Here is a 27,459-nt window from a genome sequence, read left to right as displayed (position 1 = left end):
TTTATAATTTCTATTTAATTGACTCCCTGTTGTCACTCCAGGATAACTAACTAACTAAAGATAAGAAACCATCCTTAACTACATCTATTTATATTATTAACTTTCCAATCTCAAGCAATAATATATAAAAAGGGGCTTATTTTAATTGTCATAACCTGTACAGACTCAGTCTTTAAATTTTTTTTAGACACAATAAAATGGTGACCAGTTGTTCTGAATGTTCTGTATAGATGTGTCTTTCAATATGCAAGAGAATTTATCCATCAATAGAATCCATTTTAGTAACCAATCATCCAAACTGTGGCTCATATTCTCAGTTGGCCTGCTATATTGCTGAAAATCAACTTTCAGTCTAGGGACTTGTATGGATCAGTTTTGAGTGGTGGTTCCTTAAGACAATCTTGAAGTTTTCATACTGAGGAATGGTCATTTCTGTGGTAGTGGATTGGAAGGTTGGAAAATTAGCTATAGGCAAAGTCAGAACAAAAAAGGTTCTTTACATATGAGCCTGCCTGCACTCTAGGGACAAATTTCTCTCTGTCCCATCAGTGCTGGATCTAGTGCCCGCTATCATATGCCATTCAGCTTCCCTTTTTCTCCTGGGGTCAGACCAGATAGTGTGCTCTCTGGTTTCATCTCACAATGCTGCTGATTTTGTTTATCACCCTGCTGGTGTCTTCACCAGCTTTTTTTTCTTTTTAGTTTATTCAAAATCATAGACATGGAAAACACAGGCCCCACGGAATTCCTCTACTGCACCAGACTGAGAAAATTTGGTTAATTGGGAATAACCTCAGCAGCAGCCTCATCCAACAAGAAGCTCATTTGCAGGAGGAATACCAGAGGACACTTCCACATGGACTAAAGCACGTGGTCAAAATTGAGCCCTCTAGATATTGTTGAACTGCAATTCCTAGAAGCTCTCATCAGCCCAACATTTGGTGAGGAATGCTAGGAGTTACAGTTCAAGGATGTCTGGAGAGCTACCTGGCTCTTTAATCCCCTTGATTAAATAACTCAAGAGCCCCATGAATGTACAAATGGCGATATTTTCAGGATGCAGCCCATTGAAAGAGCTCTGGCTGTTCAGACCAAAAAGCCTGTGAACTTCAACTATCTTTTTCCATATTGACTAACTAGTTTCCAAAGAAAAACCTTCAAGAAAAACCAGAGAGCAATAGTAACCTCCTTCTCATATTCCCCCATCAACTGGTATTTAGTGGCATATAGTCACTGTTACTGGGAGTATTATATGGTCAGCATGAATATTAACCACATTTACTCTGAATGAGAATTCCTATAGAATTTATTACATTTTATATTTATGGTAATGTCTCTGTGTGTTTCCTGTATACATAGAATGTCACATGAGATGTCCTCAGACATTTTGGCTAATAGTTCTTCCTTAGCAAGTGACAAACCTTCTATATTAATAGACATAATCATTAGCAATGGTCTTGATAAAGACCTTTGGTATTCATCCATTCATCCAATGCTTTTGGGGTGGAAAGATCGGCCGCTTACAAGAAACGTTGCCCAGGGGACGCCCAACTCAATTCACTCAATCTTCGGGGAGGCTCTTTCCGTGTCCCCACAAGGTGGAATCCTCCACCTTGTGTGACTGTGGAGCTGAACAAACAACTCAGCATATGTATGCTTGCCCACAATGCCCTGCCTCATGTACGGAGGAGGAGTTGTTTAAAGCTACAGACAATGCGGTTGCTGTTGCCCGCTTTTGGTCCAAAACTATTTAGTTGCTTGTGATTTCTTTCTTTTCTATTTTATTTCCATTATTTGAAATGTATTTGCTGTACCAATGCTTTTGACACGAAATAAATAAATAAATAAATATTTATGGTATATTTATATCATAGCTCTTTTTTCTCCCTCTCCTGCTCTCATATAACTTCCAATAAATATTGCATATAGCTTTTATGAACTTAGGAGCCATCCAGCTCACTCAGGATGGATCTTCTCCCTCCCACCTTTGTGCAGGGAAGGGCCTGCATGCATGTTCAGTACCTCTGGCTCTGAGCTGCTATGCATTATTAATTCTCCTAACATTTTTCAACACCATATTAGGCCTCCCTCATAGGGGAGTTCACTCACTGACTTCTTCCTTAGAGGATTTGTATATTCATTTTGACATGTCACATCATTTCACTTTTCCTCAACTTGAAAATACTTAGCCAGTATATTAGTTATTAATGCAGAGGCTTTACCTAGGAGAAAGTCATATTAAGAATTTCATAGCTGAGAAAATGGAAGACAAAGCACTGCCCCAGGCCCTTACTACAAATTTACAGATTCAGAAATTATATGTGGTTCAGCCTTTTCAAACTGGTTCTTTCATGATGGAGTGCAGGTAGGAGATTAACAAAACGAAATGGACACAAATACTCATTTTTCCACAGACATAGGGACAGAGCAACATGACTTAGATATGTGGTTTATATTATATACTAGCTTGGGAGCCCGGCGGTGCCCGGGTTATTTGAGAACGGAATTGTTTGCCTTTGTTCCAAGTTTAGTCTCGATCCAGTGTCAGTTGGCTTTAGTTGGTATGGGTGAACTACAACTCCCATATGCAAGTCCATGGTCGATCCCCCTCCAAACAGCTCCAGGATGTAAAGCAGGTCATGGGGACTCGATGTGTCAAGTTTGGTCTTGATCAGACATTGGTGGGGGTCACAGTGGTCTGGGGAAGTGAGTGAAGGTACTGTCAATCCCATCATCTTTGGTCTGTTGTTCCCTCAAATGATAGGAGGACGTAAAGTGGGCCACATTGCACCTATATGTCAAGTTTGGTACAGTTTCATCATTCATGGGCATCACAGTGGTCTGTGGAAGGTGAATTGGATGAAGGTACTGGAAATCCCATCATCCTCGGTGCATTCTTCTGCAAACCACACCAGGACATAAATTGTGTGACATTGCACCTGTGTATCAAGTTTGGTACAGTTTCGTCATTCATGGGAATCACAGTGGCCTGTGGGAGGTGAATTGGATGAAGGTACTGCAAATCCCATCGTCTTGGTCCATCCTCCCCCAAACTGCTGCAACATATAAAGTCTGTCATTTGGGATATATATACCAGATTTGGTTCAGTTCTGTCATATGTAGCAGTTGCTGTGGTCTCAAGAAGCGAGTGAAGGTACTGCATGTCCCATCTGTGTGCCAAGTTTGGTCCAGTTCCATCACTGGTGGGCATCGCAGTGGTCTGTGGGAATCGTAGCGATTGAAAGTACTACATATCCCATCACCCATGGTCCATCATCCCGCAAACGGCACCAGGACATAAAGCGCATCATGGGGTAGGCTCTCTGGAATTGTGGGAGTTGGAATCCAAAGCACCTGGAGGGCCCAAGTTGGCCTGTGCCTGGTTTAAAGGCTTCCATACAATCCTAGAGTTAGAAGGGGTGCCCAAAGGCCATCTAGTTGAACCCCCTTCTGCCATAGAGGAAGACACCATCCAAGCCCTCCCGACAGATGGCCATCCAGTCAAAAATACAATTGGGAGATAGATAGTCCTAGATTTGAAAGGGGGCTTTGAAGGTCATCCAGTCCAGCCCCTTCTGCTGTAAAAGAAGACACTGTCCAAGCCCTCCTGACAGATGACCATCCACTCATAAATACGATTGGGAGATTTGAAAGGGGTCTCTGAAGGTCATCCAGTCCAGCCCCTTCTGCCACAAAGGAAGAGACCCTGCTGACAGAAGGTCATTCCAACCATACATACGATTGAGACATTTATTTGTTTATTTAATTCTGATACTTCTCCCCCGTCTTTCTGCAATGGACCCAAAGTGGCTTGCAAGGTCATTAAGCCACGTGCTAACATCCACCATATAAATAAAACATAAAAGTAACGTCAAGCAATAGTAGTATAAATAAGACATAGCTGGGTTCAGTGGGGGCAGGTGAACTACAACTCCCATATGCAAGTCCATCATCCATGCTCCATCCCATTCCAAACAGGGCCCGGATGTATAATAGGTCATGGAGACTGTATGTGTCAGGCCTGTTAGAGTGAGTAGGCCGAAGCATGCTCTGTGGTAGTTTTTTGCCTCAGTAAAAACTGGGGGGGGGGGGGGGGAGTAAACGATCCTTAAAATGAAAGAATAAAAAGATAGTCATTATTTTCTCTTTAGTTGGCTGTGAATAGTACTGTGTCCCAATGAGCCAGGGAAAACCTGTCTTCTTTGGAACAGTACTGAGGGGGGAAGATGGCCCCCTCCTTTGCGGCCTAGCAGGGCCTAGCAGCCTGCAAAGGCCTTGGCCTGTCAGTAGAAGCGCTGATGGGGGGGGGGGGGGTGAGGTGAGGGGGTAGAAGTAGTCCCAGGAAGTGACTGAAGATATTGTAAGTCCCCTCATCCACGGTCCCTCTTCCCCCAAACTGCACCAGGATGTAAAGTGGGCTACCCTGCACCTGCGTGTCAAGTTTGATACAGTTTTGTCATTCATGGGCATCACAGTGGTTTGTGGGAGGTGAATTGGATGAAGGTACTGCAAATCCCATAATCCTTGGTCCACCCTCCGTCAAACTGCTGCAGCATGTGAAGTGTGTCATTTGGGATATGTGTGCCTGGTTTGGTTCAGTTGTGTGATTTGTGGCAGTTGCTGTGGTCTCAAGAAGTGAGGGAAGGTACTGCAAATTTCATCATCCTTGGTCCATCCTGCCCCAATATACATCAGGATGTAAAGGGGTCGACAGGAGTTCTGTGTGCCAAGTTTGGTCCATTTCTATCATTGGTGGGCATTGCAGTAGTCTGTGGGAGTTAAAGTGTTTGAAAGTACTGCAAATCCCATCATTTGTGGTCCATCCTCCCCCAAATGGCAGCAGGTCATAAAGTGCATCGTGGGGATGAAGTGTGCCAAGTTTGGTGCAGATCCGTCATTCCTGTTGGTCTCAGTGGCCTGGAATAGTGGCGGCCAATCAAAACGCGAGCACATATTCCGCCAGGCCAATCAAAACACTGATACATACTCCGATTTCACTTTTATTATATATATAGAATAGAATATATAGAAGTTTGGTCCAGATCCGTCATCAGCTGGGTTCAGTGCTGTCTGTATAAGGGTGAACTACAACTCCCAGAGCCAAAGATCAATCACCCCAAAACCATGCCTGTATGCACAGTTCGGCATGATAGGGCTGTGTGCCAAGTTTGGTCCAGATCCGAAGTCGGCTGGGTTTAGTGCTAACTATATAAGGGTGAACTACAACTCCCAGAGCCAAAGGAGAATCACCCCGAAACCCTGCCTGTATGCTCAGTTGGACATGATGAGGCAGTGTGCCAAGTTTGGTCCAGATCCGAAGTTGGCTGGGTTCAGTGCTGTCTATATAAGGGTGAACTATAACTCCCAGAGCCAAAGGACCTAGCAACCCGAAAGATAGTTGCATCTATCAAGTAGGAAATAAGGTACCACTTATAAAATGGGGAGGCAAATCTAACTCATTTATGACGTTGGAATGAGGAAGTGCCGTCACAGTGGATGATCTCTCGGTTCTATGTGTTTATGTATATAATGTGATCCGCCCTGAGTCCCCTTCGCGGTGAGAAGGGCGGAATATAAATACTGTAAATAAATAAATAAATAAATAAATAAATAATGTTGCCTAAGTACCTGATGTTGCCTGGGTTCATTTGGTAAGGATATATATTAGAAATATGCATTTTTTGATTTTGGATTTTAAGAATAAAGCTATTAGAAAATGCATAACCATATAAACAGAACCATTTATATACAGTAGAGTCTCACTTATCCAACATAAACGGGCCAGCAGAATGTTGGATAAGCGAATATGTTGGATAATAAGGAGGCATTAAGGAAAAGCCTATTAATCATCAAATTAGGTTATGATTTTACAAATGAAGCACCAAAACATCATGTTAGACAACAAATTTGGCAGAAAAAGTAGTTTAATACGCAGTAATGCTATGTAGTAATTACTGTATTTATGAATTTAGCACCAAAATATCATGATATATTGAAAACATTGACTACAAAAATGTGTTGGATAATCCAGAATGTTGGATAAGTGAGTGTTGGATAAGTGAGACTCTACTGTATATATAAACAGATCACATTATATACATATAGGGCAAACATTCAATGCCCATATACACACAGAACCGAGATAGAGACAGATGCAGAGGCAATTTAACCTTCTCCTGAGGGGATGTTCGATTCTGGCCAAAGGGGAGAACAGCTGCTTCATCATCCACTGTGACGGCACTTCCTCATTCCAACGTTGTAAATTAGTTAAATTTGCCTCCCCACTTTATAAGTGGTACCTTATTTCCTACTTGATGTGGTGCTACTTCCATCAGCCCAAGATCAACCTATTTACGTACTGCCTCCTGACCTTGTTGAAGGAGAGTGCTGTATCCAAAAGACATAGGCAAAAGATGCCCTGTTTGGAACAGGGAAGATGGCCGCCTCTTTTGCGGCCTAGCACAATGGAGCCAGGCTGCAAGGCCTGAAACGTGTTAGCAAAATGATCAAAGGAGGCTTGGATTGGGGCTTTGGGGGCTAGAAGTGTTCATAAGCATATCGTTAAAAAGATAATAACAATGTTCTCTGCTGTCTTTCGAGGAAAGTAGGGCCTTACAAAGAAGTTGAAAGCTGAGGTAAGATGGCGTTCTCCTTTTGGGCCATCAGCATGGGGCCAGCCTGGAAGGCCTTAAACATGTCAGCAGAGGGGCCAAAGGGGGCCATCCGTTGTCAGTGGGTTCATGGGGTTACGTGTGTCAAGTTTGGTCCAGGTCCGGCCTTTCTGGTGGTGGCAGTGGTGTTTTGGATTACAGAAGTGTAGGCTGAAAGCTGTTACCTGTCCCAAAGCTAGCATCATTCTGAGGAGAGAAGTAGGCCAAACGAAGCCAGTTGGTAGTAGTTTTTCCCTCAGCGATCCCAGTGGCCTATGAAAGTGGCGGCCAATCACAAAGCTGGCATATTCCGCCCAGCCAATCAGAAAGCTGATCCATATTCCGCCAGGCCAATCAAAACGCGAGCACATACACCGCCCGACCAATCAAAACGCTGATACAAACATACAAACATTCACTTTTATTATATATATAGATATAGATTCCTGGTAGGTTAGTCAGAATTCAAAGGTAGTTGTAGTGCTGCAGCCAAATTATCTAGAATTGTGTTTTGTTTTGTTTTTTGCTATCCTCAGATGAATCTATATCAATACAGTTAATTAAAGCTAAGCAGTTGGCTACCCAAAAGGAAGCCAAAACATGTTGCCCACACTAATCAGGAGAATATATAGATAGTTACCATTATGAAACCACATATGACGTTTTCCTTCTCTTTTCAATACTACTTACACTTTCGAAACAGGAAATTTCAGTAAGTAGCGAAGGGAATTATACGGTCTACCAAAAATGGATACAAAAAACAAACCAGAAGGAAACAAAATTCTACTTCTAGTTCTGAAAACCTGGTGGCTTTTTACGTGACTCATAGACTGTGTTCTATATCATATCCATGTCCATGTTAGGGCAAGGGCAGTTCTGATCAACTTGAGGTTGTCTACTTTTTCAGCTGCTATTAAAATATCTCCATATCTTTCTCCTCCCACTTTTCCTTTTGTCTTCAGCTTATCTCAATTGCTGCAGACTGAAGCCCCTTCCACACAACTGTATAAAATCCACATTGAACTGATTATATGACAGTGTGGAATCAGATAACCTACTTCAATGCAGATATTATGAATTATATGATTTGATATTCTGGGTTATATGACTGTGTGGAAGGGCCCTGAATTCAAAGTGAAAAGATAGTTTTCACTTAGTTAAATCAGCTGAAGGAGAGCTAGGTGGGAGGTTTTCCCCCATTCCTGTAGACCAGGCATGGACAAACTTGGGCCTTCCAGGTGTTTTGGACTTCAACTCCCATAATTCCTAACAGCCTCAGGCTCTTTCTTTTTCCCTTTTCCTTTTCCCCTTTCCTTTTTCCTTTCCCACTTAAGCGACTGGGGGGGGGGGGGGCAAACCAGCTTTGTTGTGGTTGCACAAAACACAAAACTGAGCCTTGAACCTCATTAAAAGATGTCATGGGAGATACCCTGAAGCATCCTCAAAAATCCAGAGTAAACTGTAACTTCTGGCCTACATAAGCGGTTGTGTTGCTTCCTATTCAGGAAGTAGTCACAACTATGTATACCACCATCCTGCTTTTCCCAGTATCTGGCAGTCAGAAGACATGGAATGGCACCTAACTTGCCCTAGTGATTTGTGCAGGACATTTGTGCAGGACAAAAGTGGTTCAGGACATTGCTCAGCTTCTGGAGTGACAATATCTAGAGCAATTAAGTGATCAAAGAAGGGAGAGGTGAAAGGAGGGAGCATTCCTCCTTTTCTCCCTCTCCTCTTGCAAGTTGCTTGTTACTCTAGATATTTTCATTCCAGCCATGAAGCAGCACCCAGCACAAATTTTATGCCCAATGGGCACTGCAAACACCAGATCATTGAGGGCAAAATAAGGGTCATGGTCAAGTGGTGTTGAACCAGTTCTGGGGCACTCAGCCATGCAGCCACCATCGAACTGCCAGGCTGGTTTGAGGCCACATAGTGCAGCCATCCAGCTGCTGAGTCAGCAATGCTGATATGGAATACCCCCTACAGACCAGCATCATCTTTTTTGGACAGTGAAGATGCAGTCTTGGTCTCAGTCACATGTGTTTCTACTTCAACATAAGCATCTAATATAAAAAAATGCTTTTCTTTCATTGCTGCTATGCTTCAAAAATAATATTCTGAAGTGAAGAAACCACTGAGATTGTGACTGATGATGTAGCTCCCTGCTCCCCAACAATATAGTTGGGGGAGCATGCTGACACACCAACAGTGTGGTGAGATGGTTTGAATGTTGGACGAGGACTCTAGGAGTTTAGGGTTTTATATTCTTGCTTGGCCATGGAAATCCTCTGGGTGATGTTGAGCAAGTCATATTCTCCCATCTTCAGAGGAAAACAGTGGTAACCCCACTCTGAACATTTTTTCCAAGAAATACTCATGATAGATTCACATTAGGGCTGTCATCCATGTGCACAGCAATGGCAATGTTCACACACACCCTGGTATCTTAAGGCAGGCCATGACAGCAGAAGTTGGGAGGTCTATAAGCCAATGCCAAATGCCAAGGTTGCAAGAAGCACCTATCCCAGCACAGCTATATCAACCTATATGTTGGTAATATCCTCAATCTGCATGTATGCAAATAGCCTCTTGAAAATGCCCTCAATTTTACTTTTTATTCACTACAACTCTCAAAATTCCCCAACCAATACCGCCACTGTCATATTGATTAGGAGAATCTTGGAGAAATACATTTTCCAAGGGATTGGGTGGATGGGCTATGCATAATTGTTTTTTCTACTATCTTTTCAGCTAACACTGGTGCCAAATCCCCATCTCTCCTACAGCTGATGCTTAGCCTGGCATTCCAGCTACCTAAGACAGAAAAAAATTCAGGTCACTGCACACAACAGAGTCGTGCAGGAGTTCGAGGCTGTCACAATTGCTCTGCATTCTTACATGCCATCTCTCTCGCTCGCTCTCCTTCTCCCTCTCAAGAAAAAAAATCTAAAATTATGAAATTTTTCATACCACAGTTGCAAGCCCAAAATTCAACTCTTGTAAGCAGCTGGCAGTGCTTACAAGAACCCTTGGCTGAACTTTTGTGTATTATTTATATTTTTATTTTTAGCATCAGTACCCATGGCTCAGTCAGTATGACAACTATGAGCAATTTTTCTTGGTACAGAGAGAAACGGAGAAGACAGGCTAAGAGGTATTATTCTACAGTATGCATTGGTTTAGATCATATTTCCAGGACAATTGACAAAAAAATCTAATACAATATGACAGTAAAAACAAATGCACAACTAAACTCAAAAGTCATAAAAGCATAAATTGCTCACTAAAGAGATTTTATGTAAGTGGGAATAAGATTTTACATTTCTTTTTATTTGTTCAAGTATTAGCTGAGAAGCTATAGAAAGATGATAGGAAAGTCGATCAACAGTAATGTATCCATAATTTAATTTGTCCAATTTTTGCAATATATCTACTGCATCTGCATTTAATAAGTTAGTTGGTGCATTTATAGTTTGCTCCTCATAGGGAAGTATACAATTCATAATCATAATCAATAATACAATAAAACTCAGAGAGTGCTAAAAACCATAAAAAATAAAGCTATAAAATCACCAATGACTCTGCAATTGAGAACAGCCACAAACAACACATTAGAATCACATTTTTATTTGTTAAACCCCTCCTCTACTGCTGAAAGGACCCCAGGATTCTGAAACATATGAAAAATTTTGGGAACAGAATTCAGTATATAAAATATATACAGATGTAATGGAAGAATACCTAATGAGTAATAAGAGGTTGGGCCAGGCAGTCCTTCTCATGACTATTTGTAGCATATAGAGTTCTTTGAGGAACTCAGTAAACATGGAAGCATTATTTCTTAAGACTATGCATCCTAGAATTCCCCAGGAAATATTCCTGGGGAATATTCCTGTGGGAGCCTTTGGGAACTTAGAAAATAATTTCATTCTTATTTATTGTGGGTAAAATTAAGCTGCGGATGGGTTGACCATGAAAAAAGTTATATACTACAAATATATCCATGGGGCTTCTTATTCTATGTAGATATTAGAAAGATTTATACAAACTTTTTCACGTGAACAAACTTCTGAAGCATTTTACACCATAATAGTTAAAACCCAATGAAGATACTGTAAAAAAGTAATTTTTCCAGTTTCTGAAAAATAGTCATGGTTATTAATCGATCATACATCTGGTACTTTATACAAAGCCTCCTACTGCAACGATGCTTCCCAAACATACCATAAGTCCTGCTTGAAGCTGAAAGAGGAAGAGTTGCTTAAAGTCTGTCACAACTGCTGAAAAGTTATTATGAAATAGCAGCATGATAAAATGCATTTAAGAAGGGGAAATGTGTTGGCACCTAGAGCAACATTTCCATTTGGCCAGGTCTCAGAAGCATGAAAGTTGTCATAATTCAAGATTTTCTATGATATGAGATACACAGCAGTTGTGCCGTAATTCCATAGACATGGGAGGACAGAAGCTACTTGGGAAGTTGCAGTGATCATGAGCCAGCTGTGTGCCACCACAGTAAATATTTTTTTTCTAGTTGCAGTCCAACCCTACCACTGTGATTAGACATTACAGTTTTCATCTCATTTGTAGGAGAATGCTTGCACACACACATGTCTATGAACTGTATATTCACATATTTGAAAATGGTAGATGTCCCACATTATTCTATTGACATTCAAACTCAATGAAGATACTGTTAACTTCTTATTTAGGGCCTTTCCCCACAGCCATAATCCAGAATATCAAGGCAAATAATCCACAATATCTGCTTGAACTGGGTTATCTGAGTCCACACTGCCATATAATCCAGTTCAATGTGGATTTTATGCAGCCATGTGGAAGGGGCCTTAGATCGCCACTAATCCAAATGGGCTAACTATGCCTATACAGGCAGCATTTGCCACTAAGGCACTTGATCAGGAACAGTGATGTCAGCCTGCTACATGTTCATGTTTTGACATTTCTATCATTTAGGAGACCAAGTTCTGAAAGTGCATAAAGTATGATTTGACTGTTTGAGAGACTACAATCCCCCATTCAAGCTGCTTTGAAGATTCAGGAGAGCCTCTTCTCCCAAACTCAGATCTGTCCTATGAAGACACAAAGCTTTCTTGGGATGCATCTACACTATAAAATTAATGCTGGTTGGCACCACTTTAAACTGCCTTGGTCCAATGATATGGAACCTTGGGGTTATTTTAGTTTGATGAGTCACCAGCACACTCTGGCAGAGAAGGCTAAAAACCCTGTAAAACTACAGTTTTCAGGATTCCATAGCATTGAAACATGACTGTTGAAAGTGGTGTTAAACAGTGTTAATTGTAGAGTGTAATTCTTAATGCTATTGTACCAAGCCAGTCCTCTAAAATTCATCCTTGTGATAACACAGCTCTCCAAGTTGTCTTGTGACAATAGGCAGAGAAATTGGGTTATTATATAAGGGAATTTTAACTGTCCTTTTTTTCATGTATTTACAGATGTAGTTAATGTGGCCTATTTTTTACTCAATCCCCTTTTTCTTCCAAGGCAGAGCTCATAGTGCGTCACAACAAAGTTTTAAAAGTGACAAATTAAAAAGAAAACCTTTTAATGCTAAAGCAAAGCTAAACAAACCACATCATCTAAAAACTTCTGAATGAAAAAACAATTAAAAGTACTTTAAAAATACCCATAAATTAAACCACCTTTCTCAAGTACCAGTCAATTCAGCTAAAATGTAACTGAATGGAATGTTCTTAAAGTTTATCTAGTCTGTTTAGTACTTCTTTGTAATGGCTGTATTTTATTGTATTCATTTAGTATTTGATTTTTTCTTAGTTAACAGTCTGTGGGGCCACTTTAACTGTGACTCAATGCTATGGAATAAGAGGAGTGGTAGTTTTTCATGGCCTTTAGCTTTAACTGCCAAACAATACTGAAGACTAACCAAACTACAACTTCCATTGAACCATGGCCGTTAAAGGGGCCACAAAATAATTCTGCAGTGTCTACAAGGGCCTAATAAAACAAATTAACTTTAAACCCACAATGAGCAGTCCACACAGCATTTGGCCAGTTCAATAGCAGAAGCTCTGCTTGCAGTTATTAATCTGACATCTGATGGCGAACACGGAACCCCCTGCTTTTAATTTTCGTTCCCTCTGGCTCACCTCTTGCCATCTTGTAACAAGATCCCTAAATAAGAATGTATCCCCTTCCTATCTTTCTGCTTGCAACAATGTGTCTCCTTTGACTTTTGTACTTTGAATTAAATCCCTTTTCATGAATTGACTTTGGCTGATCGGTACCCCATATTACTCTTTATGAACTTTCAGGTGACAGAGACTCCCTTTCCCCATCTGGCATGAACCCCAAAACACCCTTGTGCCTCTTTCCTCTAGTGTCCGGGGTCCCCCAAGTCCTTTGCATGCAAGGGACCGCATGGGACCCTGAAACCCCGCTTCACTCCCTCAGGAGCAGCCTGACTTCCACCGGCACGGGTCCCCAGGGTGCCTTCTGAGCCCTATTCTGTGGCTCCACAGTGGGAGGCCTCCACCAGTATGGGTCCCCCACCTTCTATGAGTCCCTCATGTGCCTGTATGTTATTAATAATTGTATATGTATGTATAAAATATAAAGCCAGATGACCCCTTTGTGAGCTCTGACCAACATTCCAAGACCTGGGCATCCCAAGTCGCCCCATGTCCTCATCTTTGTTTAAAATGGATTTTTCAAGCATCTCACACTGTGGACAATAGACCAGTAGCCCCAGCCTGATCAAGGCCGCTTGAGGATTGGGAAACCTTTGGACATGCTAATGACTTCTCACAAAGGGCATTTCCTCTCTGAAGAGAGGAGGGAAAGTTGCAGCATTCCTGAACAATGACATTTTCCCCTTCCCAGGAAATAGGATCATCCTATCCCATCAAGATACAAATATCGCTACTTTTAGGACAATGGAACTGGTACTGGCTCACCAGACCCTCCCCTCCCAAGGGAATTTGTTATTTCAAATCTTCACTTCAATAATCAGGATGGGTTGGATGGCTCCCAGCTATGGCCCAGATCCATTTGTCAATAGGGCCTAGGAAGGGCCAGTCATAATCCTATCATTTAGACAAATATTTTCTTTGTTTGTACCATTGCAGCACCTCCACTGTTACCATTGGCTGGGAGGGAGGCTGCATCAGAAGCAAGACTCGAGCCCTCATTGGCTGAGACGCACCAGCTCCCAGCCGCTCCTCCCGGCTCACTGACGTCAGGGATTCTCCTGACCAATCACAGTGACGCTGGCTTGGGGAAGTGGGCGTGGGAATTTCAAAAGGGAAAACTGTATAAAAGACATATTTTGCTGTATCTGGGTATGCCAGTTTCTTCAACAGATTACTGCAGCCATCATCCTTTCCAGCTGAAACAGAAATAAACTTCGGTGGCCTGGCTTCATCCTGGTAAGATTTATTTGGGGAAACGGAAATCTTTATTGGCTTCAATAGCTCGCCAGGGCAACCCTTCGCAAGGGCAGCCGTCTCTGGCTTTGCAGCCTTCCCAGGGTTTTTTTTTTGTACCTTCCGCCGGTCCCTGCTTGCCACAGGACCCCCAAATTTTTGCACAGTTTCAAGGTACTGTTCTACACAGACATTAATCTATGTAAGGAAGTGGATTAAAAGTAACTAGTTCCAGTGAGGAGTGCCTACACAAACACCACAGGAACTGGTTCAGAAGAGACGTCACCAGCAGGGCTCTGTCAGGGAGCTGCTTCTGGCCAGGGAAACGGCAGGCATGGTGGTGGCACCTATGTGATGTTGACCTGATGAGCTAGTACTCTGGAGTATTTTGGTTGGTATAGATGCACATATAGTTCAAATAGCCTCTCTGAAATAAAATAGAATCCAAGGATGTCAAGGAGAAGAATTCTAGCCTGACTTTCTTCTTACTTAGCTTAATAGGTACAATAATTTAGATACGAAGCAGTTCAATCATATAAACCTTCAGCTGCAGTTTTTAGTCATATAGTCCAAACATAAGCTACCCTCTCAATGAGGATCAATCCACATGAGGAGAATCATGACTTGTATACATTTGTTAATGATAAGAGTAACCACAGGAAACCTCAGCCTGGATTAGATCTGTATCAAAAAGTGAGGTTTACAGTTCCTCACCCCAGACCACTGTCTTGATCTGAATTGCCTTCCTAGAGTTAATACTGAACCATGGGATAGGGGACATACAGGTATGATATGAGAACCAGTAACCCATTGCTACCATACACAATTGCAGCTTTGAGGTCAGGTGAGACTGAGAAATCTGCCTTCTGCACATAGTCCCAGCTCAAACATGTCACTTCTAGTGGCTGTATTCATAGTTTAAAGGGAAAAATTCCCACAGGAGATCTGACCATGTATCTCTAATATCACATCTGTTTTGGCCCAGATAACTATGTGAACAAGTTGACAGCAAGGCAGTTGGTGCTCCCAATCCATACAAGCATCTGAAAGGGAAAAGATGAATCCCTGGAAGTGTGGTTCTTCTGTAACTGGTCTGACAAGATCCTGATAAGTAAACTTGTATAACCCACTTATATCAAAGCTTATAGAGTTGTTATCCCAAGAGTAGTAAGGAAAATAGCAGGAAACAAAAGAAGACAATTTAATTTTAAGTGACCCACCACATGCAGCCCAGATAAACTATGCATTTGTGTTATGTGTTATGTTTTAGCTGTTGTACAATAGTCTCATTCTCTCCTCAAAATAGTCTTTAAACAAATTTCCAAAGATGAGAAAGAGTTTGGCCTATACATCTTGGCTTATTTGGATAATTTTAAATAACAATTAAGCTAAAACTATTTTTAGATAGAAAATAATACAGGAAAGAGGCATAAAAAATGAGCACCTCATGTAGCCAAGGGGAGAATAATAGAAGCTAATGTGATGTCTCATGGGCCTTGTAGTCCCGTTCCTAGTACTATTGTGGCAGATGAGGAGGAAAACATGGGATTTCCACCGGTTCAGCCAGAATCGGAGCCCCTGCACCTGGAGGATGTTTGCCCTCAAGAAGTCAGCCAAACAAGCCTTGGGCAGAATTCTCCCCCGTTTTCTCGTAGGGACAATTATAATAGAGATAGAGGAACTAGGGAGGCGAATCGCCGGAGCGCCAGAATCGCAGCCAAACAATTAGCTGATTAGGTCTGCTTCCCTTGGGAAATTCTAAGGAGTCATGCATCTGGACAGAGTTGGGTTTCACTTTTAGTTCTCCAGGGAAAGTGTTCTTTCGGCGGGAAACGAGACCCTATTTAGGTGTTTTGCCGCGAAGGAAACCTTGCGGAGTCAACTCGTCAGCTTGAGGAGTTAGATCGTGTGTGGACTACGCAACCCCAGTTCCTTGTTTCCAGGACCAAGTTCCAAGCCTGCCTTGTTCCCCGGACCTCGCCACGGACCTTGTTCTTGCTTCTTGTTGCCTCGTATCAAGTCTTGTTGCCAAGAATCTAGTTTGTTTTCCAGCCTTGTTGTCAAGCTCCAATGGACTAAAAGACCTTGTCATTTCCCCACACTTTGCTCGGCAAAGTGTGTGTTTCGGTTATTGGATTATAACTTTGGACCTTAATATCACATATTGGGCATTATTTTCCTGGACTATATTTGACCTTTCCTGAAAGGTCTATTTCTGAACTTTATTCTTCACTTGTTTTTATTGACTTTATATATTCCTTTAATAAAGATATTAGATAGAGACTGGCCTCTGTGTAAGGTTATTGGTGCTCTGCAGCCTGGGTCCTGACAGCTAATGACTACATTTCAAAGTCTGTAACTCCATGGAAAGAGAGCAGACCTCAACCTGGCATGACACATATGCTGGATGCTGGAATTCTTAGACACATTTGTTTAAAAACACTGGATTCAGTAAGATAGGTAGATAGTTAAAAAAACAAAACAACCTCAACATTTCAGCCATATGGATTTCTGGATTTATCCAGAATTATTTTTTTTTTGGTAAATAACATTTTACCCAGGATCCTCTATTTCAGACAGATCAAAAGAGATGGAGACTATCCTCATTTCAGAAAATGTCAAACTGAAGAACACACATTTTTTGTTTTAAGAAGGATAAACCCCTTAAGTCATCACTCTATAATTTTGTTTCATAGGAAAAATAAAATACCTCAGACTCACTAGGGGAATCACTATTTAAGTATAACCTGAAAATGTGTGTACAGAAGAGTTTTAGCTGGGATCCTCACTAGGGTTGCTTGCACAACTTCCAGGTACTCAGGAGTCAGGACACACCTCTGCAATACACCATTCTCCAACATGCCATCTTCAAAATGCATTGGGCTACAATTCCCAATGATTCCTAGACAAATTTGCTACCGTGTTTCCCCGAAAATAAGACAGTGTCTTATATTAATTTTTGCTCCCAAAGATGCGCTAGGTCTTATTTTCAGGGGATGTCTTATTTTTCCATGAAGAAGAATTCACATTTATTGTTGAACAAAAAAATGAACATTTATTATATACTGTACAGTAGTTGTCATCACAAAGCATAGCCAGACAAACTGTGAATCCTATCAAGAATTTCTTGTTACTACCCCTATTTCCATGCACAACAATCTATGGTACATACATTTACCGATCTTGCATGCTCTGGTGTTCTGTTCTGCAGGCATGCTTCCAAACAAAAACTTTGCTAGGTCTTACTTTCGGGAGAGGCCTTATATTTAGCAATTCAGCAAAACCTCTACTAGGTCTTAATTTCTGGGGATGTCTTATTTTAGGGGAAACAGGGTAGGTTGGTAGGTAGTTAAAATCGAAGCTTTAGTTCATCACATATGGACAATACCATATTTACAGTTGTGGATTGCTTATCCTATGTTTCACATAGGTATATTACTAGTTTTTAATGAAACATTTGCTGAAATGTGTTGAATTATTCATCTTTTTTGTGTGTGGTGGAGGAACCTATCTCTACCCTCTCCATGTTATTTCTGCTCCCGGTATCAACGTTCCTTTAAAAAAATGATGTGCAGGTATACATCTACTTTGATAAATGATTTACATGCAAAAATTTTCACCCATCAACTCTAATGCAGTTAATTAGTATAAATGAAAATATATTAAATTCAACATTTTGTGGGGTTTTGTGAGTAAACTCACACAAAACTTCTGGCTTTACAGATGTTGGACTCCTGGTTACACCATCCCTTGCCAGCCTGGTAAAAGCAAGGCATTATGGGAGATGGTGGCAGGATACAAATAAAGTTATTATTATTTGATACACAGTAAGATTAGTACACAGCAAACGAGATCAGTATGCTGGCTGTTGCATTGGATCACACATTGGACTCTTCCCAAGTGTCTAAGACTGTGTGATGTATTATTATTATTATTATTATTATTATTATTATTATTATTGATTGCTGGAGAGTCACCACTTTCCACCCCTGGAATTATTAGGATTGTAGCTTTAACTGTACCCAGAATTACTTAGAGATATCTAGAAAAAATACAACCTAGAATAAAAACTGCCTCATAAAATCTATGTAAGAGTGCCCCCCTCCCCCCCCCCAAAAAAAAGGTTCTGACTGAGAATGGAAAACTGTAGTTCACTTGCCTAGTTTTTAGAATCTCACACTAGTATCTGCTCTTGGAGGCATGCCTTTATTTCTCATCCCATTTGGTATCTGCCTCTCTGTTCTTACCAAATTATTCTCATTAGTGCTTGGAAAATAAACAAAGGCATAGCCATTTTTGCCTGACAGCTGAACAATATGGCAGACACAAACAGCAGCACTGTTCCCTATAATTTCCTGGCAAATTGAAAGTTTCTTGCAGTGCATATTTTTATGGAATTCTATAAATAAGCCAAAGCCTGGCATTAATGTATCATTATGTTTATTTCTTTCCAGCTTTTGGATTCTGCCAGCACTGCAGCTATTTACACGGATGGTTCATGTAAAAGAGCAAAAGCAGTTATTTGTAAAGATTTTTTTGTGTATGTCAGGAACAACTTGAGAAACTGCAAGTTGCTTCTGGTGTGAGAGAATTGGCTGTCTGCAAGGACATTGCCCAGGGGACACCTGGATGTTTGATCTTTTGACATCCTTTTGGGATACTGTACATTCATCAGCTGGCATCCTGTTGGTTTATCACAACTAGAGTACATCTATTCGATTAACTGTTGAATAAGGTAAATCCCTCTGATGCCATGGTACAGAACAAACAACCATCTTTAGACTGTCAAATTTAAACTTCCATTGCTGTGGACATATCTTGTTTTAACTTTCCATCCCCTTCCCCTGCCAGTTAGAAATGCTGCTGTTTCAAGAGGTCCTAATTTTGATTTGAAAGGCCCCTTCTTTTCCCTCCTTTGAAGAAAAACAAAGAGCTTGCTGCAGTTCAAAGACCTGCAAATTCTTGTCAGGATGTTTTTGCCTGCTTTGTGTAGTCACCTTGCAAAGCACCATATACCAACAGCAGAGACTGTATTATGCAGCGTACAACTCAGCACAAAGTCCTATGGGACCCGAGGGACCAATGTGCATAGTTAAATATGAGCTTCCATGGGCTGTCGCCCATTTCCCTGGATACAGAAAGCATCATCTGGAGGTTTTGACATAAGTACAGTACAGAGCGGGAAAGGGTGGGACTGCAAGCAAACACTCAGCCAAACATCAAACATATAACTAAATATTGTCCTGCCTCCTTGATGTTCATTCATGTTGTTGTCCTAAGGTTAACTCCAGCTACCCCTGTGCTCCCCTGTCCCCTTTCTCTCTCGCACAAACACACACAAAGGCAGGCACTTCTATACCTTTTGCAGAAGGTCCTCGTTGTAGTAAGTGCTGGTTTGGCTGCCAGTGCCATTGGCACCCGTCCCTGAGTAGGCATAAGGGCTGCCAGCCCCGCTCTGGTAGCCCCAGTAGGTCTCCATGCCTCCTTCCTCCTGGAGACTCCTCTCTTGCGTCAAGGCTCTGGGCCAGGGCTTCAATGCAGCAAGCCGGTCAGTCAGCCCAAGGCGCTCTCCCCAGCTCCAGTCTGGCTACATTTTCCTCTGGGAGGGAAAGGGTGGGGGGAGGAGAGCTTGCCTTGGAAGGGGCTCGGCTGATCCGAGCTGCCCTGGGTTTGCAAGGAACCTCTCGCTTTTAGGCATCCAGTTCGGTGAGGAAGCCCTTCCAGCACCAAGGCTAGCTCCAGTTGTCCGAAATCCGGAGGAAATCGCCGCCGGCCTCACGGTTCAGCACCGCGGACAGCGCCCGCCAACACCTGGCTGCAGGCGAGAGGCCGCTCAAGAGAGGAGCTGCAGCTTTTGGCCATCCTCCTCCTCGTCGTCGTCGCTTGAATTTTCCAAACTTGAATAAACACTCTGTCTTTCCTCTTACATCACACTGCCCCCTGGTTCCTTTTCCGGCACTGCCAGAAACTCTTCCCAACCTATCCCTGCAGGTTTCTGAGTAAACAGGGAGACATTATTAAATTATTATCATCACCATCATCATCATTATTCCACCCCCCCCCCCCTCGGATTAGCACCAAAGCTGCAGGGATAAAATTGAAAACATACAAAACATAGATGCTAAAATATAATTAATCTCAACACAACTTAACACAAAGAGTGTTTCTTCATCCCATATAAAAGATATGTTTTCCCCTTTTATTATATTTCAATTAAAATCTGGAAACATCACCCTCCCCCCCAATCTTTCTGTCTGGAAAGCAGTAATTATGCCTCTTGGCCATTGCAACGTGTTCAGGGGAGGTGATTTCTTTATGTCACGCAAGCAGGGCCACAAGAGAGCGCAGAGGAAGATGTGTCAGACAGTTCAAATGGAAGTGAACTGCCCTAGCAATTATTGAGAAGGGACCCAGAAGTTTTGTCCTCATTTTAATGTTTTCATTTCATTGATTTTTAGTTGAATGATGTATTTAGTTCCAGGAACAGTAGCAAGTATTATACAGAAGTTTTACAAGAGATTATAAAATGAACTGACACCATCTTTATATTTGAAGTGATTATATTGATAAGATAGACAGAAACAGACCAACGTAAAATGATTTGTGAATCTACCCAGTTGCTGAAAATTCTTATTAGACACAATGTTCCTAAAAAGAGAGCTATTACTTATTCCAGCATTCCATATACAGCATGACCCCCCCCCCCCTTATCCACTTATTCAATATCCATGGTTTCATTTGCCAACTCTCAAAAAATATGCTCCTGAAAGTGTTTGTGCACCTCTTGAGATCCTTGAATATGATTCTATGGTATGCTTCTGGCTCAATTATAGTCAAAATATAGAGTTCACTGTTATCCACAGCTTCAGGTATCCACAAGGATTTTTTTTTCTTCCAACATTTTAAATTAATATCCACATGGAATCTTGAAACATATCACTCATGGATATAAAGACTATAAAATTGCTTAACAATGACCAGCAGCAGAACCCAACTGTTTAGGATGACAACTTACATTAGCATGTGGTTGCTTTGGATGATGGGCACCAAAATCTAAAACAACTGGAAGTCACCAGATGGAGAAAGCCTTTCTTACAGAAGGAGATTTGTGCTTGCTTAAGTGTTGAAGTTGCTAAAGAAAAGTGGATGAATATATGAATAAAACAGCAAATTAATAATTTACTAAAGTCTAGCCAGTGGGTAGGTAGTGCAGTCCAGGGGCAATTGAGAGTAAATATTCAATGACAATGAAAAGCAGGTCAGATGGTTAGAAAGACTTGTGCCAGCTCTTGGATGCATCATAGGATATAGGGAAACACCACAAGTCACTTTGTTGCTACTTCCATCAGAACATCAACAGCTCTCTGAAGAGGAACGCATATGTCTTTCTTCCTGCTTTCATGGGCTTCACCTCCCACATTCTCTCAAAATACTACAGCTCCAATTTTGGTGGGTATATAATTCTGAATATTGGAGAGATATTTCTGGTCATTACAGGGTGACCTCTACAATTTAATTTCAACATAGCCTTCATCTTATTCCAGTTACTTGCTTGTCCCCTGTTCAAATCTGACTTCAACATATGCATTAAATTGTGGCTTCATGATGTCATGTCTTCGTATGGTATTTGTATTATCACATCAAGATCAGTGGCACACTGATAACTTCGTATTATTCCAGACATGAGACTCTCATTGCAAAGCATTAGGATTTCATTTTTCAGATAATTTTTTCAGGAACAAGGCATAGCCCAAGGGCAGAAAAACTACAGACTAAGACCAGAATTGGCATCCTGGGGACCCCAATCAATTCCTCTGGAGATTCTCAGCTGTCCATGCTTGCTTACTTATGACACCATCACTTCAGTAGTTTCTCAGATTTTGTATGAGCTTTCCCTCACTTTAAACATGTACTGTTTCTCCTTCAGCAAAGTTACCAGCAGTAAGAAGTTTAAAATAACAATTGAAGCATTTTTGATCCTTTTCTTCTATCTTCAGCCTCACCTAGCAATAGAATGGAGCCCCAGGAAACTTTCAGCAGTATAACTCATTCCTACCTTGCTTGTCTCTTCTCATAGAAAAGTTTCTTTCTTCCAATCATTTCAATGTTTTATGGTGAAGGAAACTAGGCCTGATTTTATTTATAGATTGGCAACATAGCCAGCCAGCACAATGAGACTGAATTAGGTGATCCAAAAAAATTAGCCAACAACAGCAGCTTGCTCTGAAAAACATAGATGAGGCAAGAGTCAACTAAAAATAAATTGACCACTAAGCTGAAATCCAACGGAGTTTGGAAAAATGGATGTAATAGTAAATGAACTTTGAACAGACTATTTCCTACAAGGGTTTTATAAGACCTGGTGAAGAAATGCTATGTCATTTGTTAGTTCTGCTTTACGGACTTCTAATGCATTATGTGCTGCTCAAGGCACCCTCCCTTCATTTTGAATTGAGTGTTCCAATAAAATATCCCTCCACCCCCATCTTTTTTAGCATTGCTTGACCTTCAGCCTTCACACTGTGGACAGAAGATATATTTTTAGTGAATGATGGCAGAGTTCAGTGCCTTCAGGGGGCCTCCCTTATGGCAGAGAGTTATGTCAGTTATATATACAGTTATGTTGCTGGAATGTGTGTTCTCTGAGCTTGCTTGGTGCAGAGGTTTTAAAAGTAAGAGCCTCACTGTTGCATGTTAATGGGCAGTTGGAAATTAATATAGCCCAGCTAAAAAGGAATAGACTCAAGGTATGAACTCACTGCAAAGATACGGCAAGAGTGTCATGTTTTCATGAAAGTCTCCCTAGCAGGCTTTTGCAGTCCAGAGTCATTGACAGTGTAGCAAGCTACAGTCAAATTAACCACCACCATAACAATGAACAGTTGGAGCATGGCAGCAATATCAGAATCAAAATAAGCCACAGGAGAGTCAGATAATCCACAGGAGCCAATAACCAATGCAGGGTTTCATCAGCCTACTTCTGTATTGAAGTGGGAAGGGTCCTACAGGAAGCAAAGTCAAAAGACAGAGCAAAACCTCAAATCAGCAGATGTTGCAACAGGATACAGGACTAGTAGGAACAACAGGCAGAATCTGGAGCTCCAGAACAGCACCATTATAACCTCAAACTGTTTCCAGAATGCCTTGCTGAGGTTCAGTAGTAGGGCATATAGCCTTGCATCTTCTTGGAAGTTTTTAAAGGAGATAACATGCTTCAAGGAAGCCACTACTCATATAGCCGATACCCAAATTTCAAAATAAGTATTACAGTAGGATCACAAGCAACACAACGTTACCATATCTTTTTCTATTTGCCAAATACAAAACCCTTCTATGGCTATATTGACACCATAGCTACCTTGAACCCTCCCCCCCCCCATTTAGGAAAAAATAAATCAAATAAGGAAATAAGTACACTGCTGGTTCCTATTTAGCCTGTAATCCATTCCAGTACACTTAGATGTGCCTTTTTACATGTAGGACTGTCAAATCAGGGTGTCTCCTTTTCTACATTCTTGCCTTTGATTTTTTTTTGGTCATTGTCCTGAAATGCAGGATTCCATCTTTTGAACTTCTATGATGCAAGTTGTCCACTCCTCCCAGTGTTATGTTCACTAAAAGCAACATTTTTATATGTTCAATGAAGTTGATGGGTTCCCCATCAGAAAACTGTAGTGCCATGAAAGTTATCAATGGCTCAAATTCTGTCAGTCAGATGTTTCTTAAAAGCAGAAAAGGATAGCTAAAAAGAAAACTTTGCAACTTTTGTGAGTTGGAATGTTACATTTCATGCAATGGGCTGATCAAAATGTCTTCTTCAACTGATATACTCATTTTGCAGTCCATCTGATGCTTTTCTGTAACAAGGATGTGAGGTACAAGATCTTCCTTACTATCTATTTGAGAATATATAGAACTATTTCAATGGCTGCCCATAAGTCTGTAGAAGCACAAATGCAATTTTCTATTGCCTCTTTTAAAAATCTGTTATCTTGAATGAGAAAAAAGGAACCTTGAACTTTCTTCAGTTTCTAATTTGTTTTCATTGAGTAAAGACTTGAAGTAGAACTGTAATGAGTCAGAAGAGGGGAAGTAAGGTCCTGGAAAATTAGCTATTCCGTCATTGCTTTTCATTATGTCAAGCATACTAATTTCACCCCAGGATGCAAAAAAGAAGCCAGGATGTCAAATTTACTTTGTTATGCTTACTTATGTAGATAGTCACCTTGAGTGCCTACAGGGAGAAAGGCAGGATAGAAATAAAGTTAACGATGAAGACAACAACAACAATAAAAAACAACAATAAATGTAGATGAAGTTTTTAAATCCATCTCAAATTTCAAAATAAGCATTCCAGTAGGATCACAAGCAATACAATGGAGCTACCTTCTTAGATTTGCCAAGATCAGAAACCCTGATAATGACTGTATTGGTTTTAACTTCCATGGCCAGGAAATTTACATAAGTAGTTATGTCCATGTCTTTGTATAGGATGAGAAGACAATAACACAAGTTATCTTGTATCAATTCCATTTAAGATGTACAAGGAATATTTTTCTATCTAACCTCTGTTTGGAATGACAGTTAAAAGCCTCAGTATTAATATAGCTATGTAACAATTCAGCATGGCCATGATTCTGGAAATTGTGGTCAAAAGAGTAAATTCTCCACAGCATAGATCAATGACTGGAGATGTGCACTCTTTATCTGCATTGCAGTACAGAGAGGAATGCATTAATGTATATATGCAACAAAGAGTGAGAGCATATTAAACAGTGCATGTGAGAACTGCCTTTGGCTCCTCAGTTAAATGCGCACTCTTGTACTGTATTTGCATGCACTCACTGTGCACAATTTTAAATCCAAATTTAACAAAGGAATCTCTGTTCCTGTACTACAACAAATACAAGCAATAGGGTACTTTAACTAGAATTATTTTTTGAATGTTGTCCTATAACTACTTATGCAAACATAGGCCCCATTGAATACAGTAGGATTTCCTGAGCAGGGATATTCACACTGCAGAATTATAGCAGTTTTATCCTATTTTAACTGCCATGATTCTGCCATAACTTGTGGAGAGAGTAAACTCATATTAAAACTTTTCTTGAGCCACGGCACTAGATTATCCTAGCACAGAATTCTAAGGATACATTTACACTGTAAAATTAATGCAAGTTGACACCATTTTAATTGCCATGAATTAATGCTATGGAATCATGGGAGCTGTAAGTTCACACAAGGCCTTTAGCCATCTCCAGAGTGTTGGTGCTTCATCAAACTACAAATCCATGGATTCCATAGCATTGAGCCATAGGATTTCAAGGGCGTATCTACATTGCCCAGCCCACTTATCCCAAGGCCAATTGGAAGTGCAGAATGCTGGATTACATCTGGGATATTTTAAACTGCCACTTCTCTGGCTGCTCCAGAAGTGAGAGTGAGTCCTGACTGTCTAGCCATGCCAAACCTGGTTCAGTACCATTAGGCAGCCGCCTTATCATCTTCTCCTTCTCCTCATGGTGGCCAATAAATGCAATATTGCTTGTGTGGGTCACTTGTCACATACAGTGACATCAATTGGGGGGGTGGATTATTTGGGAGGACGGGGAAGGGAAGAATCATCCCATCCTCTCCCCTCCCTTCTTTAATCATCTCTTAGCTCTGGCCAGTATTATTCCAGGCAATGAACAACTGACATAACCCATATCATGCCTGCTGATTTCCATGACAAGAAAAACAGGAGGGGACAGTGAGTGCCATCACATGTTCTCCAGGCTGTCCAAGTCTAGGGAACATGAGATGGTCATATAAACAGTTGTAGCCAGTTCCACCTCAGAACCAGCTTGACTGTTAACATGGTCCCAAAGTCATGGTTTGCTCCAGATTCTAGGGGAAGAAACTTTGGCTGATGTGGTTCAAGACCATATTAAGCAGCCTTGTTTCATATTAACCCTGATCAGCTCCATGCATTGTTTAACCATCATGGGGCTGTGCCTGAACTGATGTCAAACATCATTAATATTATAGTATTGATTCACTCTAAATTTCTCTCCAAACAACAAATCCCAAATTCTATAGAGCCAAAACGGTTAAATGCATATAGATGCACTCACTCGAATTTAAAACTGAAGTTGTCTGCAACTTTCGGACCATCTGAAGGGGAAGGAAGGATATTATTCTCCAGATGTTGTTAAACTATAACATCCAGCATTCATCACCATTGACTATGCTGATTGGGGTTACTTGGAATTGCAGATCCAGACCATGTGGAAGACCACCAAGTTCTCACTGTGTGAATATCATATATGGTATAAAAAGGAATGTCAAAATGATGACAGGCATGCAAAAAGTTCATTTATAATACAACCATGCTTTTAACTTGACCACTGTGAAGTAGAAAGTTCAACTGAAAGCAAGGTGCATTGAGACTGCTATTGCAAAAACACTTGCCTGGAAACAAGTATGACAGAAGTAAATAAGACAATCTTCCCAAAGCAGACATAATATATTATTTATTTATTAAAATGTTTATACCCTGCCCATTATCACCAGATCTCAGGAGTCAGGACAGTTTACAAATAGCATTTTAAGAATTTAAAAGCAACAACCTAATTTAAATAGACTAAAACATTAAATAACATAATGAGTTAAAACAAGTTTAAAAGATGTAAATGTTTTTAAATTATGTATAATTAATTGCATTGAATTAATGAGGCCCACAGGACTTAATCAACAGGCGAGCTTAAACTTGGCACCCAAATGAAGTGAGTATTAGCACCAGTCGGTACTCTAGAAGGAAGGAATTCCCCAAAAAGGGTGCTACAACTGAGAAGGCCCTTTCCCATGCCACAACACAGTGCACTGGTCTCACTAACAGTGAGGAATGACAGGGAGATCCTTCAGATGTTTTTGATTTGCAGCCTGTGTCATTCCTCACCATTTGTGCTTTTAAACTAACATAAATAAGCACAGACTGAACAGAAAGATACCAAAGGTCTACTGACCCAGTGAATTAGGGTCAGTAGGATTATCAACAGTAGGGAAGAATGTTGCAGAATTGCATCATAATTAATTGATTGTAATGAAACAGTAATTCAGTTTGGGCTGCACAGGACAAAAGGCAGCTGACAATTGTAATGGATTAAGTGAGCAAAATCATTATAAAATTATTGAAACAACATGGGGTTAAAACATCAGATTCATATATATCATGATGTGTCTTTTCCTGGCCCTATGTTTTCTTTCTGACAAAGGATGAACAAGTAAGGCACATCATGTTTGTGGTTTTAGTTAGCCTTCTGCTGTTTTCCTTGGCTGACAACACTGCAAATGCACCCCTCAAATGCGTATCAGCGCATCTCAAACAGCTCTGCATCAGT

General features: G+C 40.9%; 1 protein-coding gene across 3 annotated transcripts in view; it reads right to left on the bottom strand.

Annotated features, from left to right (window-relative positions):
- Positions 1-20,109, bottom strand: part of rab37 (RAB37, member RAS oncogene family) — a 107,474-nt gene extending 87,365 nt beyond the window's left edge. The window contains exon 1 of one of the 3 annotated variants that reach the window (XM_062970586.1): positions 19,437-20,109. In XM_062970586.1, the coding sequence (XP_062826656.1) occupies positions 19,437-19,556 (120 nt within the window). In that variant the 5' untranslated portion in view covers positions 19,557-20,109. The remainder of the gene's footprint in view (positions 1-19,436) is intronic. The other 2 variants (XM_062970587.1, XM_062970584.1) reach the window with 2 other exon arrangements.
- Positions 20,110-27,459: the final 7,350 nt, after the last annotated feature.

This window comes from Anolis carolinensis, chromosome 2, assembly GCF_035594765.1.
Source record: "Anolis carolinensis isolate JA03-04 chromosome 2, rAnoCar3.1.pri, whole genome shotgun sequence".
NCBI lineage: Eukaryota > Metazoa > Chordata > Lepidosauria > Squamata > Dactyloidae > Anolis > Anolis carolinensis.
This window is presented reverse-complemented; position numbering and strand designations above follow the sequence as displayed.